At 48.2% G+C, this 16,262-nt stretch overlaps 1 protein-coding gene across 1 annotated transcript in view; it reads left to right on the top strand.

Moving 5' to 3' along the window:
- ncbp3 (nuclear cap binding subunit 3) overlaps positions 1–6,234 on the top strand; it is a 41,949-nt gene extending 35,715 nt beyond the window's left edge. The window contains exons 11-13 of the mRNA XM_078224591.1: positions 3,588–3,766; positions 5,027–5,179; positions 5,785–6,234. Coding sequence (XP_078080717.1) covers positions 3,588–3,766; positions 5,027–5,179; positions 5,785–6,062 — 610 coding nt within the window. The 3' untranslated portion in view covers positions 6,063–6,234. The remainder of the gene's footprint in view (positions 1–3,587; positions 3,767–5,026; positions 5,180–5,784) is intronic.
- Positions 6,235–16,262: the final 10,028 nt, after the last annotated feature.

Below are 16,262 nucleotides of genomic sequence, written 5' to 3'. Positions count from 1 at the left end.
GGGCAATGGAAGCAGATTCAATAACTTTCAGAAGGGAGTTGGATGAATCCACGAAAGAGGAAACTTTACTGGGGGAGGTTTACTGGGGGGGAGGAGGAGCTGGGTGCAGTGGGGACGAATTGAATAGATTCTTCAAGGAGTATCACAGCCATGACAGGCCGAATGATGTAAGGGTCAGCAGTTGTAGATGTAAGAACGATCTGGAATCGCGCTGGATCATGTGGGTTTACCTCTGGCTGTGGGGACCAGCTGTACCGATTTAAACCCATTAGGAACAGGAAGTGGAGTCCTTTCAGCCCTTGGGCTTGTTTCACTTTCCGATTAGATCTGTTTCCTAACTCTGTCTACCGACCAGGATTTTGCAACGCCAAAACCCTTTGTCCAGTGAAAATCAGCCTCCGTTTCAATCCTGACCTCTTCAATTGGCCCTCAGCATCTACAACTGTTTGTGGGGAGGGGGGTTCAAAATTCCCACTCCCCCTTGTGTGAGGAAGTGATTGCTGAACAGCCTGGCTCAGATTTCCCCCTTGTCAAAGGTCTTGCTAAAGTCCATGTAGACAACATCAACTGCACTGCCCTCATCTATCTTCTTGGTTACCTCTTCAAAAAACTCAATCAAATTTGTGAGACATGATTTTCCACTCACAAAGTCCTGCTGACTGTCCCTAATCAGTCCTTGCGTCTCTAAATGCCTGTAGATCCTGAATCTCAAAATACCTTCCAACAACTTACCCACCACAGATATGAGGCTCACTGGCCTGTAGTTCCCAGGCTTTTCCCTGCAGCCCTTTTTAAACAAAGGCACAACATCTGCCACCCTCCAATCTTCAGGCACTTCACCTGTGACTATCGATGATTCAAATATCTCGGCTAGGGGACCCGCAATTTCCTCCCTAGCCTCCCACAATGTCCTGGGCTACACTTCATCAGGTCCCGGGGATTTATCTACCTTGATGCGCTTTAAGACTTCCAGCACCTCCTTCTCTGTAATATGTACACTCCTCAAGACATCACTATTTATTTCCCCAAGTTCCCTAACATCCATGTTTTTCTCAACAGTAAATACTGATGAGAAATATTCATTTAGGATCTCACCCATCTCTTGTGGATCCACACATAGATGACCCTGTTGATCCTTAAGAGCCATGATGTGGAGATGCCGGCATTGGACTGGGCTAAGCACAGTAAGAGGTCTCACAACACCAGGTTAAAGTCCAAAAGGTTTATTTGGTAGCACAAGCCACAAGCTTTCGGAACACTGCCTCTTCATCAGGTGAATGGGAATTGTCTTCACAAACAGGGCATATATAGACACAAACTCAATTTACAAGATAATGGTTGGAATGCGAGTCTTTACAGGTAATCAAGTCTTAAAGGTACAATGTGAGTGGAGAGAGGGTTAAGCATAGGTTAAAGAGATGTGTATTGTCTCCAGCCAGGACAGTTAGTGAGATTTTGCAAGCCTAGGCAAGTCATGGGGGTTACAGATAGTGTGACATGAACCCAAGATCTCGGTTGAGGCTGTCCTCGTGTGCGGAACTTGGCTATCAGTTTCTGCTCAGCGACTCTGCGCTGTCGTGTGTCGTGAAGGCCTCCTTGGAGAACGCTTACCTGAAGATCAGAGGCCGAATGCCCGTGACCGCTGAAGTGTTCCCCAACAGGAAGAGAACACTGTTGCCTGGTGATTGTCGAGCGGTGTTCATTCATCCATTGTCGTAGCGTCTGCATGGTCTCCCCAATGTACCATGCCTTGGGACATCCTTTCCTGCAGCGTATCAGGTAGACAACGTTGGCCGAGTTGCAAGAGTATGTACCGTATACCTGGTGGATGGTGTTCTCACGTGAGATGATGGCATCCGTGTCGATGATCCGGCACGTCTTGCAGAGGTTGCTGTGGCAGGGTTGTGTGGTGTCGTGGTCACTGTTCTCCTGAAGGCTGGGTGGTTTGCTGCGGACAATGGTCTGTTTGAGGTTGTGCGGTTGTTTGAAGGCAAGAAGTGGGGGTGTGGGGATGGTCTTGGCGAGATGTTCGTCTTCATCGATGACATGTTGAAGGCTCCGGAGAAGATGTCGTAGCTTCTCCGCTCCAGGAAGTACTGGACGACGAAGGGTACTCTGTCCATCGTGTCCCGTGTAAGACAAACACGGGACACGGCGGACAGAGTACTCTTCGTCGTCCAGTACTTCCCCGGAGTGGAGAAGCTACGACATCTTCTCCAGAGCCTTCAACATGTCATTGATGAAGACGAACATCTCGCCAAGACCATCCCCACACCCCCACTTCTTGTCTTCAAACAACCGCACAACCTCAAACAGACCATTATCCGCAGCAAACTACCCAGCCTTCAGGAGAACAGTGACCACGACACCACACAATCCTGCCACAGCAACCTCTGCAAGACGTGCCGGATCATCGACACGGATGCCATCATCTCACGTGAGAACACCATCCATCAGGTACACGGTACCTACTCTTGCAACTCGGCCAACGTTATCTACCTGATACGCTGCAGGAAAGGATGTCCCGAGACATGGTACATTGGGGAGACCATGCAGACGCTACGACAATGGATGAATGAAACCGCTCGACAATCACCAGGCAAGACTGTTCTCTTCCTGTTGGGGAGCACTTCAGCAGTCACGGGCATTCGGCCTCTGATCTTCAGGTAAGCGTTCTCCAAGGCGGCCTTCACGACACGCAGAATCGCTGAGCAGAAACTGATAGCTAAGTTCCGCACACATGAGGACGGCCTCAACCGAGATCTTGGGTTCATGTCACACTATCTGTAACCCCCATGACTTGCCTGGGCTTGCAAATTCTCACTAACTGTCCTGGCTGGAGACAATACACATCTCTTTAACCTGTGCTTAACGCTCTCTCCACTCACATTGTCTGTACCTTTAAGACTTGATTACCTGTAAAGACTCGCATTCCAACCATTATTTTGTAAATTGAGTTTGTGTCTTTATATGCCCTATCTGTGAACAGAACTCCCACTCACCTGATGAAGGAGCAGCGCTCCGAAAGCTCGTGCTACCAAATAAACCTGTTGGACTTCAACCTGGTGTTGTGAGACTTCTTACGATTCTTAAGAGGCCCTACTCTCTCCCGTGTTACTCTTTTGCCCTTTATGTATTTGTAGAAGCTCTTTGGATTCTCCTTTGCCTTATCTGCCAAAACAATCTCGTATCCCCTTTTTGCCCTCCTGATTTCTCTCTTCACTCTACTCCTACACCCCCGATACTCTTTAAGGGATCTACTTGATCCCAGCTGCCGATGCATGTCACGTGCCACTTTCTTCTCCTTTAATTCTCTTCACCTCAATATGATCGGACATTAATCTTTTACTCAAGTCCAGTCTATGCCAGCTGACCTGGTAATTTACCCCTTTCTGTCATTCTGCTTAATCCTCCCTGCTGCCGCTCCCCCACACCCCACCCAAGGCCGACCCTGAGGGGGGTGGGGGGGAGCCCGGAACTGAACACAGTTACTCCAACTGGAGCTGTATAAAAGCTGTTAGTGCAAAGTGATTGCTGAATTTCCCACTGACGGGGAGTGTTCACTCTGCACCTTTTGTGCTTCCTAGGAACTCGATGAAGCCGGAAGCAAACATGTCGATTGTGTCAAGCAACGTGAGGAACCGGATCGGGCCCAGGCTTTCCACTGAGAAAGTGTCGGACGTGCGGCTCCTTCTGGAGGAGAAACGGCAGCAAGCGGAGCGGCAGCAGCCCACAGGAGCGGGCAGCAGCTCAGTAACTGGCACTGGTACCGGCACCCACCCCCTCCCCAACCAACCCCCCACCCCCTCCCCAACTAACCCCCCACCCCCTCCCCAACCAACCCCCCACCCCCTCCCCAACTAACCCCCCCACCCCGTCACCCAGAAACCGGCACCCACCCCCTCCCCAACTAACCCCCCACCCCGTCACCCAGAAACCGGCACCCACCCCCTCCCCAACTAACCCCCCACCCCGTCACCCAGAACCGGCACCCACCCCCTCCCCACCTAACCACCCACCCCCTCCCCAACTAACCACCCACCCCCTCCCCAACTAACCACCCACCCCCTCCCCAACTAACCACCCACCCCCTCCCCAACTAACCACCCACCCCCTCCCCAACTAACCACCCACCCCCTCCCCAACTAACCACCCACCCCCTCCTCAACTAACCACCCACCCCCTCCCCAACTAACCACCCACCCCCTCCCCAACTAACCACCCACCCCCTCCCCAACTAACCACCCACCCCCTCACTCCGTCACCCAGAAACCAGCACCCACCCCATCAACTAACCCCCCTGCCCCATCACCCTGAAACCGGCACCCACCTCCTCCCCAACCAACCCCCTCGCCCCGTCACCCAGAAATTAACACCCACCCCCTCCTCAACTAACCCCACCCCCATCGTCACCCAGAAACCGGCACCCCCCCCGCCCCTCAACTAACCCTCCCTGTCACCCAGAAACCACCAACAAAACACTTACATTTGGGGAAGAAACTAGCACTAACCATCTTTAAAAAATTAATTAATTTGAGGAGACTGGAGAAACTGGGATCGTTCTCCTGGAGCATAGAGGGGGCGGGGGGTCGGGAGGAGGGGGTTGGGAGGAGGGGAATTTAATGTGTTCAAATTCATCAAATGTTTTGCTAAAATAAATGAGAAATTGTTTCCAGTGTTGGGGAGAGTCAGTAACCAGATTTAAGATAAAAGATTGAATTTAATTGGCAAAAGAGCCCGAGGGGAAATGAGAATATGTTTTACACAGCGAGTTGTTGTGACCGGGAACTCTCTGAGGGGTTAATTGTAAAGGGCTGGCACAGGCACAGTGGGCTGAATGGCCTCCTCATGCTGTAATGATTGTGTGAGACACCAGGACTGCAGTCGGTTTGGTGGTGGCACTCGGAGCCAGTTCTGGGATACGCCATAGCAGGCGACCTTTGACTGATGGCGACCTTTGACTGATGGCGACCTTTGACTGATGGCGACCTTTGACTGATGACGTGCTCTCCTGTGTTGGTTGCAGGTGTCAGGCAGCGGCTCGGGAAAAGGCCGCACTCTCCACAGGCCGGCAGCGTCTCTGTCACTCGCAGAGAACCCCAGACAGACGTTCACAGCAGGCTGGGGTTCCCCAAACAGGAGAGCAGGAGCTACACACCCGACAAGAGCAAGAAAATTGGTAAATGTTTGGGGGCTGTCCCCCCTCACCCCCTCCCCTCCCCCCGTCGCCTCCCCTCACCTCCCCTCCACCCACCCCTTCCCCTCCCGTCGCCTCCTCTCACCCCCACCCCTTCCCCTCGCCCTCTCTTCCCCTCGCCCTCTCCTCCCTCACCCTCTCCTCCCTCACCCTCTCCTCCCCTCGCCTCCCCTTCCCCCTCGCCTCCCCTTCCCCCCTCGCCTCCCCTTCCCCCCTCGCCTCCCCTTCCCCCCTCGCCTCCCGTCCCCCCTCGCCTCCCGTCCCCCCTCGCCTCCCCTTCCCCCTCGCCTCCCCTTCCCCCCTCGCCTCCCCTCCCCCCCCCCCCCCCTCGCTTCCCCAAATTGGCTGCCTTGTTTCCCACGTTACAACAATGACTATACTTCAGAAATATTTCATTGGCTGTAAAGCAGTTTGGAACATGCTGAACCTGTGCAAGGCACTGTAGAAATATAAATATTTCCTCCTCTGCGCTGAGACCAGGAGCATTTCCCGTGTTTAATTCAGCAATCTGTCAGAAAATCATTATTAAAATATATACACTCAAAGCACAGGAGCTGGTTTTTATTCCGCTGTTTTCGTCCCAATAGGGAATTTATGGAGTCGCCTTGGCAAGCCCCCAGGCAAATGTGAAAAGATCCCAGAGAAAGAGGCAGAGAAGGAACCAGCTGCAGAGAAAGAGGAGACAGAGGTGGTGGTGAAAGAGGAGGAGAAAGAGGAGGAGGATGATGACACAGAACTCCAACGCGCCTGGGGCGCTCTGATCAGAGAGAAGGAGCGTTCACACAAGAAGAGTCGATTAGACAACCTCCCATCACTACAGATCGAGATCAGCCGGGAGAGCTCCACCTCAGACAGTGAATCTTGACCTCTTGAAGCCCTGGCAATGAACTCTGACCCACCACGGAGAGAAATGGCAGCTCCCTGGGCCACATGTGGACAATTTGCCAACCCAGCTGAAAGCAGGCGTCTGTGTTTGGAACAAACTCACCCCGAAATGTTACTGTTTACCTTCTGACTGAATTAAATTTAACCTTGGAGCCAAATTGTCAGCTGAATTTATTCCACTGATTATTTGCCTGCAAAAGAATCCTGGCTAATCCCTTCTTTCTTTCTCCCCTCTCTCTTCCCCCCCCCCAACCTCCCTTTGGACAGCTGTGTTGCGAGGGGACTGGGCGGGAGGTGTAACCTGGGCTGCATCATTCTGTTGTGGTTTGTACTCATTTCTTGTTAAGTAGGAACCTCTTTGCGGTTTGGATGGAGGATGCTCTCATTCTCTGCATCATGTTTATTGCTCTGGTTCAGTATCTCACCGGCCAGTGCCCTGAGCATTCTGCTTGACCAACTGTTGTACTTGGATGTGCTTGCGTTATACTGTGTGCTGTGCTCCAATCCTGAGCCTGATATACTCTAAAAAGCTGCTTGTATCCACTGTGTGCTGCTCCCATTGTGTGAACCCCACTCACAACTTGAATTTATCTCATCTTTAATAAAAAGCCTCAAGGTGTTTCACAGCTGTACAGTAACCATCGAGCCAGGGAGCAGATAGTGAGGCAGACAGCTACAATTCTGGTGAGAGGAGGTTTCAGTGAATGTTTGGCCATGGATCCAAACAGCTAAAAACCAACAGAGTTCTTACAATTGATGCTGGAAAAGACAGAATTAGAGGAGCACAGATACCCTGGAGGGTCGTGGGGTTCAAGGACATTAGATACACGGAGGGGTGAACCATAGAAGAGTTTGAAAATAAAGATGAGAATTTTTGGTGTTGCTTAACTAGGTGTCAGTAAAGGTCAGTGAGGACAGGATATTATTTACCAGCGATGGGAATGGGTTGGTGCAGAGTTAGAATCCACAGTGCAGCCAACATTTGAGTTTGGAAGCAGTTTTTCTGTCTGCCCCTCCATGTCCAGACTATCCCATTGATCTGGGTGTTGTATCAGAGACTTTACTGAGCATTCATCTTTTCAGTATTTAAATGCTGTTCTCACTAAAACCTGAGGTTTTATTGACCATTGGGACATTTCAGGAAGCAACACCACTTCAGGTGAGCTTAGTGCCATGTTCCTAACTGCTCCGACCTTTCCTGCAAATAGTAATCCCCTCTGCTCACAGGTGAAGAGTTGAAGCCATCCAGAGTTCACTGAAGGCTACACATGGCAATTAATTTTCCAATTTAGTCCATGCTGTATTGGAGATTCTGTGGTCTGTGGGACCTGTACCTCTTCTAATGGGAACCCATGGTGAGTGGGCTGTTTCACTCTGGAGGTCATCACAACCAAGCCTGATTCCACCGCTCCCCCCAATTCCCACATGCACTTTTCTACAGATGCTGCCTGTGAATTTCTGTGTCCCAGTAGTTGGAGATGTTAACGCTTCAGAAAGACTTGCATTTCTGCAGCACCTGCCACTACCTTGGGATGCCCGAGAGTCAATGTGTACAGTCACTGTTCTAATGTAGGAAACATGGAAGCCACACAAATGAAAATGTGACATTGACCAGCTGACTTGTTTGTTGGTTGAGTGAGAAATATTAACCCCGGGGCACTGGGGAAAACTCCCCTGCTTTTCAGATTGTGGCCTTGGGATCTTTCCCATCCACCTGGGGCAGACAGGACTGCATCCCACCCAAAAGACCTGGATAGTGCAGCACTCCGAGTTTCTTACTTTACAACAGCGACTGCACTTGTGTTTAGTTGGCTGTAAAGAGTTTGCATGCAGCTTTCTAATTTACACCATTCAAATTAAATATTTAATAAATCAGTTAGCTGCTGTGTGGGAAGCGAGCATGCATTGGGAGATGGGGGTAAGTACAGGCAGGGAAGAGAAAGAAAAACAATGTAAATGTCACAAGTTTCAGTTCCCTGTCCACCCTCCAGGAATACAGCATCTTTGACCCGGTAACATCCCAAAGCACTAAACAATCAGAATCCTAGAATCCCTACATTGTAGAAGGCCATTTGGCCCATTGAGTCTGCACCGACCACTGTCCCAGCCAGATCCTATCCCCACAACCCCATGCATTTACCCTAGCTAGTCCCCCTGACACGAAGGGGTAATTTACCATGGCCAATCCACACATCTTTGGACTGTGGGAGGAAACCCATGCAGACACGGGGAGAACATGCAAACTCCACACAGACAGAGACCCAAGCCGGGAATCGAACCCGGGTCCCTGGCGCTGTGAAGCAGCAGTGCTAACCACTGTGCCACCATGCTGCCCAATATTATCTATCAAACAAAAGGTGACACAGAGACAAAAGCAGTTGGGCCCCCTGTTGAAAGGGTTTTTATTTAAGCATCTTGAAGGAGAGTGAGGCAGAGTGGTTGAGAATTCCAGAGGGCATTCCTATGAATTTATTATGTCTCTAATTTAAACGGCAGCACTGTTTGTAAATTTGGTTGGAGGAACCACATGAGGCAGAGGTTTTGGGAGCCCTGGTTGAACTGTTTTGCGGGTAGCTTGTACTATCAGCTAGCCAGTTAGTGTTAGAAGACAAAGCATCAGCCAAACTCCTAACCGCAGGCCAAACAGGTGCACTGAGAGTGGCAAATACCGCACGGACAGGGAGAGCTTGAGAGATTCCTTATCTGTCCACTGCCCTCTACAGTGTGGGTCAGCAAGACACACAGTTACACTCCTGCCTTCCAGTAGAAGGCTGTGGATGAAAGCCTTGGCTGGTTTTCCGTCTGTAAAGTGGCGGCTCTGAGGTCAGTGGTAAAAGAGGATTTTGAGGTGAAGTTGAACAGCTCCTGGCTCTTGGCCTGTTGTGTCAGGCCACTCCCTCTACTCTGTTTATCTGCCACTTGGTAACTGCCTCATGCTTAGCAACCAGCTTGACAGAATCAGGACTTAAGTCAGGCAAAAGAACAGGTGTCAGATAGTTCAAGAAACTGATCCAGTCAAAAAACAGAAAGAGTAATCTCTTAGAGAAACTACAATGGTTCGTAAAACAGCCAGAAAATGGTCGACACAGTCGGGAGGCAAAAGGTAAGATGTTTCACACTGATTCATTGGTAAATCTCTGATCGATTCTCAGCTCTAGGGCAGGCGATGGCTGAGTGGTATTGTCGCTGAACTATTAATCGAGAAACTCAGCTGATGTTCTGGGGGACCCGGGGTTCGAATCCCGCCCCGGCAGATGGCGGAATATGAATTCAATAAAAAAATCTGGAATTAAGAATCTACTGATGACCATGAAACCATTGTTGATTGTCAGAAAAACCCATCTGGTTCACTAATGTCCTTTAGGGAAGGAAATCTGCCGTCCTTACCCGGTCTGGCTTACATGTGGCCGCAGAGCCACAGCAATGTGGTTGACTCTCAACTGCCCTCGGGGAACTAGGGATGGGCAATAAATGCTGACCAGCCAGCGACGCCCATGTCCCATGAATGAATAAAATAAAGATCCCTGAGCACAGCTAGATAGGAGATCACGCCACAGCAAACAAGACATGCAGAGGTTCGTGCTAACACCCAGGTACACCCTTGCTCTCCTCTAGAACCAGTCAACTGCAGCTTAGCTAATTTTAAACAAGGTGTCCTCCTATTCCAAACAAATTGGATTGGGTGGGACTGTGGTCGGTGCAGGCTCGATGGGCCAAATGGCCTCTATCTGCACTGAGGGTTTCTATGAAAAGAACTAAACATTCCATCAATGTCTTTAATGACCTTTGGGGACAACAGAAAAGGTAGAATTTGCAGGGGATAAAGTATTGTAGGTTTATCTACATTGTTAGATAAAGTATCCTAAGCACCATTCACCTTAAAGCAATTCTACCCAAACAGGTAAAGGTGACCAATGATGTAAGTCCCACATATTCGAGGCCAATAATGGAGGAAAGTTAGCCTTACTATCTGCTGAAAACCAGGGGTAATACGAACACCCAGATATGCAAACTCCAACAAGGACCATCTAAAGGGAAAACGAGGAGGGGGGTCTCTACCCCTTAACTTGCCCAGGGGTACAGCCCCCAATTTTGTGAAATTAATCTTTTAACCTGAATGAAGACCAAATCTAGCCCCCACATCAATAACAGCAGAAGCAGAGACACTCGGCAAGGCATCATCTGCACAGAATCAGGTTGTAATCTCAGGATTATCCCAGTGCCATGTGCTAGTGAGCACAGAAGTAGGAGAACAATGCAGATGAATGTGTGGCTTAAGAGTTGGTGCAGGAGGGAGGGTTTTGGATTTCTGGGTTACTGGGACCATTTTTGGGAAAGGTGGGACCTGTACAAATGGGACAGTTTGCATCTGAACCAGAACGGGACTAACGTCCTTGCAGGACGTTTTGCTCGTGCTGTTGGGAGGAGTTTAAACTAATTTGGCAGGGAGAGGAGACACAGAGTGTTAGCGGAATAAGGGCACAGAATTGTACAGCAAAACAAACCAGCCAGAGGGAGTGCAGCTGTATTAAGTTTGAAGGGAGTAAGGCCAGGCTGGATGGCCTCTACTTTAACACCAGGAGAATTGCAGCTAAAACGGATGAGTTGAGGGTGATGATTGACGTGTGGAAGTGTGATATAGTCGCCATCACAGAGACATGGCTGAAGGAAGGAACGCAATTGGCAACTCAACTTTCCGGGATATAGAATCTTCAGGCGAGACAGAGGAGGGGGTAAAAGAGGAGGAGGCATTGCATTATTAGTTAAGGAGGCAGTTACTGCAGTGAGGAGAGATTATATCTTGGAGGGGGCATCAAATAAAGCTTTGTGGGTAGAGCTTAGGAATAAAAAAGGAGCAGCCCCATTGCTTGGTGTTTATTATAGACCCCCAGATAGTCAGAGGGATGTTGAGGAGCAAATATGTGCTCAGTTTGTGGAGGGGTGTAAAAATAATAATAGGGTTATTATATCAGGAGATTTCAACTTTCCCAACATTAACTGGGATATACACAGTGTTAAGAGCTTGGATGGAGTAGATTTCTTGAAAGGTGTACAGGAGAATTTCTTTAAATCAATGTGTGGAGGGTCCAACAAGGCAGGGAGCTGTGCTGGACCTGATTCTGGGGAATGAAGCCGAACAGGTGGTTGAGGTGGTGGGGGAGCATTTTAGTGATAGCGATCACACGGTGCAATTTAAGGTTGCTATGGACAAAAAAATAGACGAGCTGCAAAAAAACAGTTTTGCATTCGGGGAGAGCAGATTTTAGTAAAATAAGACAGGATCTGGCCAAGGTAGACTGGGAACAGCTATTGATGGAAAAATCTACAGAAGAGCAGTAGGGGGCATTGAAAAAGGAAATGGGGAGGGTGCAAGTCAAACATGTTCCCTCTAGGGTGATAGGTAGGAGTAACAAACCCAGAGAACTATGGAAGACCAGAGATATTCAGGATACAATGAGAAGGAAAAGAAAGGCTTTTAGCAGGTACAGGGGGAGTAAATCAGTGGAGGCATTAGTGAGGAAAGTGCAGAGTGGAGCTTAAGAAAGCAATTAGGAAAGAGGAGATGTGAGAAACCTCTGGCTGGTAAAAATTGGGAAAATCCCAAGATATATAAGTATATCAATGGGAAGAGGATAACCAAGGAAAGAGTAGGGCTTATTATGGACCAAGGAGGTGTTATAATTCAGGTCAGAAACTCCAAAGTGTTTTATGGAGCCCGCCTGGATCATAAGTTTTGCATCTTGAATTTGGCTGGGATAAGCATGATAGGTTTCACTTCAGGTGTGATTCTAATGACCCACTAGAGAGCTTTTATCAAACACAGTTTATTTAAGAATATAGTTAACATGTATAGTAAGAACTGTTATCAATTACAAACAAAAACAAAACAACCACAATAATGTATAAACCTTAACAAATATATCTAAAATGATGTTCCAATCAAACAAAACTTCCCATAGACCAAAAAAACCCCATTTTCACAGGTTTAACACGGCAAAGACTAATGCTCACGTGATACTGAAACTGGGTCACGTCTAATGGCCTCAGCCAAATGTTCAATAACTGAAGCAAACAAAAGCGGAGACATCCCGGCCTAGTCCCTCTCTGAAAGCCACAATTCTCCAACCTATAAACATTTGTAAGGACCGTCACCATTGGGTTCTTATAGAGTATCTGAATCTACTTCACAAAGTTTCCTCCTAATCCAAACATATGCACCCTATTGAACAAATAATTCCATTCTATTATATCAAAGGCTTTTCCGGCATCTAGGAAGATCACTGACCCATCCAAAGAATGCTTTGGAAAGACTTGGATCACATTCAGTGATCTCCGAACATTATTACACGAGTTCCGACCCTTAATAAACCCAGTCTGATCATCCTGGATAATCACAAAGAACAATACAGCACAGGAACAGGCCCTTCGGCCCTCCAAGCCCATGCCGCTCCCTGGTCCAAACTAGATCATTCTTTTGTATCCCTCCATTCCCACTCCGTTCATATGGCTATCTAGATAAGTCTTAAACGTTCCCAGTTTGTCCGCCTCCACCACCTTGCCTGGCAACGCATTCCAGGCCCCCACCACCCTCTGTGTAAAATATGTCCTTCTGATATCTGTGTTAAACCTCCCCCACTTCACCTTGAACCTATGACCCCTCGTGAACGTCACCACCGACCTGGGGAAAAGCTTCCCACCGTTCACCCTATTTTATACACCTCTATTAAGTCTCCCCCTCATCCTCCGTCTTTCCAGGGAGAACAACCCCAGTTTACCCAATCTCTCCTCATAACTAAGCCCCTCCATACCAGGCAACATCCTGGTAAACCTCCTCTGTACTCTCTCCAAAGCCTCCACGTCCTTCTGGTAGTGTGGCAACCAGAACTGGACGCAGTATTCCAAATGTGGCCGAACCAACGTTCTATACATCTGCAACATCAGACCCCAACTTTTATACTCTATGCCCCGTCCTATAAAGGCAAGCATGCCATATGCCTTCTTCACCACCTTCTCCACCTGTGACGTCACCTTCAAGGATCTGTGGACTTGCACACCCAGGTCCCTCTGCGTATCTACACCCTTTATGGTTCTGCCATTTATCGTATAGCTCCTCCCTACATTATTTCTACCAAAATGCATCACTTCACATTTATCTGGATTGAACTCCATCTGCCATTTCTTTGCCCAAATTTCCAGCCTATCTATATCCTTCTGTAGCTTCTGACAATGCTCCTCACTATCTGCAAGTCCTGCCAATTTGTGTCGTCCGCAAACTTACTGATCACCCCAGTTACACCTTCTTCCAGATCGTTTATATAAATCACAAACAGCAGAGGTCCCAATACAGAGCCCTGCGGAACACCACTAGTCACAGGCCTCCAGCCGGAAAAAGACCCTTCCACTACCACCCTCTGTCTTCTGTGACCAAGCCAGTTCTCCACCCATCCAGCCACCTCCCCCTTCACGCTCCTTCACAGGAAGGATTTTCTCCAGGCACATCGCCAGAATCTTAGACAGCACTTTCAAATCAACATTCAATAAAGAAATGGGCCTGTAAGATGTTCACTGCCCAAGATCCTTGCCCCGTTTCCAGATTACGGAAATATTTGCTCCCAAAGTGACTGCGAGAGCAAACCTTCGCCAAATGAATGATTATACACACCAATTTATGGGTCCAATAACAAGTCTTTGAATTCATTGTAGAATTCACACAATAACCATCAGGCCAGGGCACCTTCTCAGGCTGAAGCTCCTTTATGGCAGAGACCAGATCCTCCCTCAGAGATCAGAGCATTCAAAGCTGCTCTCAAACCCTCCAAAAGGCAGGCAGCTCGAAAGCAGAAACGCTCCATAAATACCAGAACATCCTCATCTTATTCTGATTATGATTTGGTATAAAAACTCTTAAAAGCCTCATTAATATCTTCTGCCCTAATTTTCTTATTCCCTTGGAGTCAATCATCAAAGATTTCTTCCCAGTAAGAAAAGCTAAATACTTACCAGGTTTATTCCCAAATTCATACAGCTTCTGCTTCGCAAATCTCAAACTCCTCGTTGAACGCTGGGTCAACAAAGTGTCCAATGTTGCCCTAACGACACCAATTTCCTTCAGCTTCATATCACTAGAATCCCTGCCACACTCCCCCTCCCACACTCCCCCTGCCACACTCGCCCTCCCCACACTCGCCCTCCCCACACTCGCCCTCCCCACACTCGCCCTCCCCACACTCGCCCTCTATTTCAGCTAGTCGGACCTCCAACTGATTCGGTTGCTCCATCAATCTGTGCCTCTTTCTAGCCGAGAGTGAGATGACCAAATCTCTAGCAAAGCCTTGCCGATCTCGCACAGAATAGAGGGACTCACATCAGGAAGAGAATTAACGAATAAGAAATAAAGATGCATCAAATCGCCACGGCCTGGGCAGAGGATGGGCTCCCTTGAGAAGAGATTCTAATAAGATTGGAGGGTGGTCAGAGATCACAATACCACCCATAGCACAAGAGGCAACTGACTACAGGATCATCTGGGACACAAAAATGAGTCAATCTGCTGTGACACAAATGAGGGGCTGAAATAAGTGAACTTTTCACTGGGATGAAAAGCTCTCCAACATCCGGATAACTCACCTTTTCACAAGCCACAGCAATCGGCCTGACCTGCTGCTTGGGAGGGCCTGTCGTTACTGGGAGTTTATCAATTAGCGGGTTAAAGTGACAATTTAAATCACCACCAATAAATGAATAATCAGGGGCCAGTTCAGCAAAGTCCATAAAGACCTTAGTGACAAAGTCTGGAGAATAATTAGGGGAACCATAAACATTCATTATTGACTGACTCTCCCCATAAACCAGCCATTTGACACCCACACACCTACCCCCCCCCCCCTTTTGTCTTTCACACAGTATTCCAAAATTAAAGCAGATTTTTATTAATCAACACTGCTACCCCTGAACTGCTGCTCGAAAAAGAAGCAAAAGAAATACCTGCCCCATCCAGACCCTCTGGAGGTTGAGGTCCTTCCTCCATCCAGATGAGTTTCTTGCAACTGAGCTGTGTCAGCGTTCTCCTCAAGAACACACAAGATCTTTTTTTAATCGGGTGACGAATTCCCCAAACATTCCAGCAGCAAATCTTGTCGTTGCCACTGCTATTATTTATTTAACCACAAAAAATACAGGATATTGACACAGGTAAAATGGTGGTTAAACCGCTGTGGATTTTCATGCCATTCTTGGGCACATCTCATTCCCAGCCATAGTGGGGGCAGCACGGTAGCACAGTGGTTAGCACTGCTGCTTCACAGCACCAGGGGCCCGGGTTCGATTCCCAGCTTGGGTCACTGTGCGGAGCTTGCACATTCCCCCCGTCTCTGTGTGGGTTTCCTCCGGTTTCCTCCCACAGTCTGAAAGATGTGCTGGTTAGGTGCATTGACCTGAACAGGCGCCGGAGTGTGGCAACTAGGGGATTTTCACAGTAACTTCATTGCAGTGTTAATGTAAGCCTTACTTGTGACTAATAAATAAACTTTAACTTTAGTGGAGGAACTGATGGTACAACATCTACTCCCAGGATATAAAGTCTCTCTGCACCCTAACAGGAGTTAAACAAGGATTCTACGGCCCCAAAACAACTGAGATACAAAAAATACACGCGCCCATAAGTTCTGGGGTGTTATCCTCACCCACTGTGAGGACTCGTGGGGCCCTACCCACCACGTCCCTCTTAAACCATTTGCCCACCTCCTGCAATGACTAAAACTACGTCACGAGAGTTAGCAGATGAAGTGCTGGTGGAAATAAAAGGGGAATTTCATACGTCTGATATGGTTAAAGTCCTGTCCAGAATTTAAAATGAGAGGAAGGGACACCTCAAACTAGAAACTAGTGTGCCTCAGCTAGACATAGAGAACATCAGCTGCACATGAAGCAGATTGAGAGAGAAATGTAAGAACTTGAATTGGAAAATAAAGTGAAATGAGAAAGCAGGGAAAGGATAGATGAAAAGAAACAGAAGAGCTTTCATGAGAAAATGATCAGGAAAAGGAGAAGAAAAGGTTACTCGAGATAAAAATGCAAAGTTTGATCTTGAACTTCAGAGAGAGAAGTTAGCAACTGAAGACAGGGATAGGGAAAGAGATAGAGAACTTCAAAGAGAGGAAGAAGCCAAACAGTATAAACT

This window comes from Mustelus asterias, chromosome 12, assembly GCF_964213995.1.
Source record: "Mustelus asterias chromosome 12, sMusAst1.hap1.1, whole genome shotgun sequence".
NCBI classification, from domain to species: domain Eukaryota; kingdom Metazoa; phylum Chordata; class Chondrichthyes; order Carcharhiniformes; family Triakidae; genus Mustelus; species Mustelus asterias.
The sequence above is the reverse complement of the archived record's forward strand: the minus strand, read 5'-3'. Positions and strand labels throughout refer to the sequence as shown.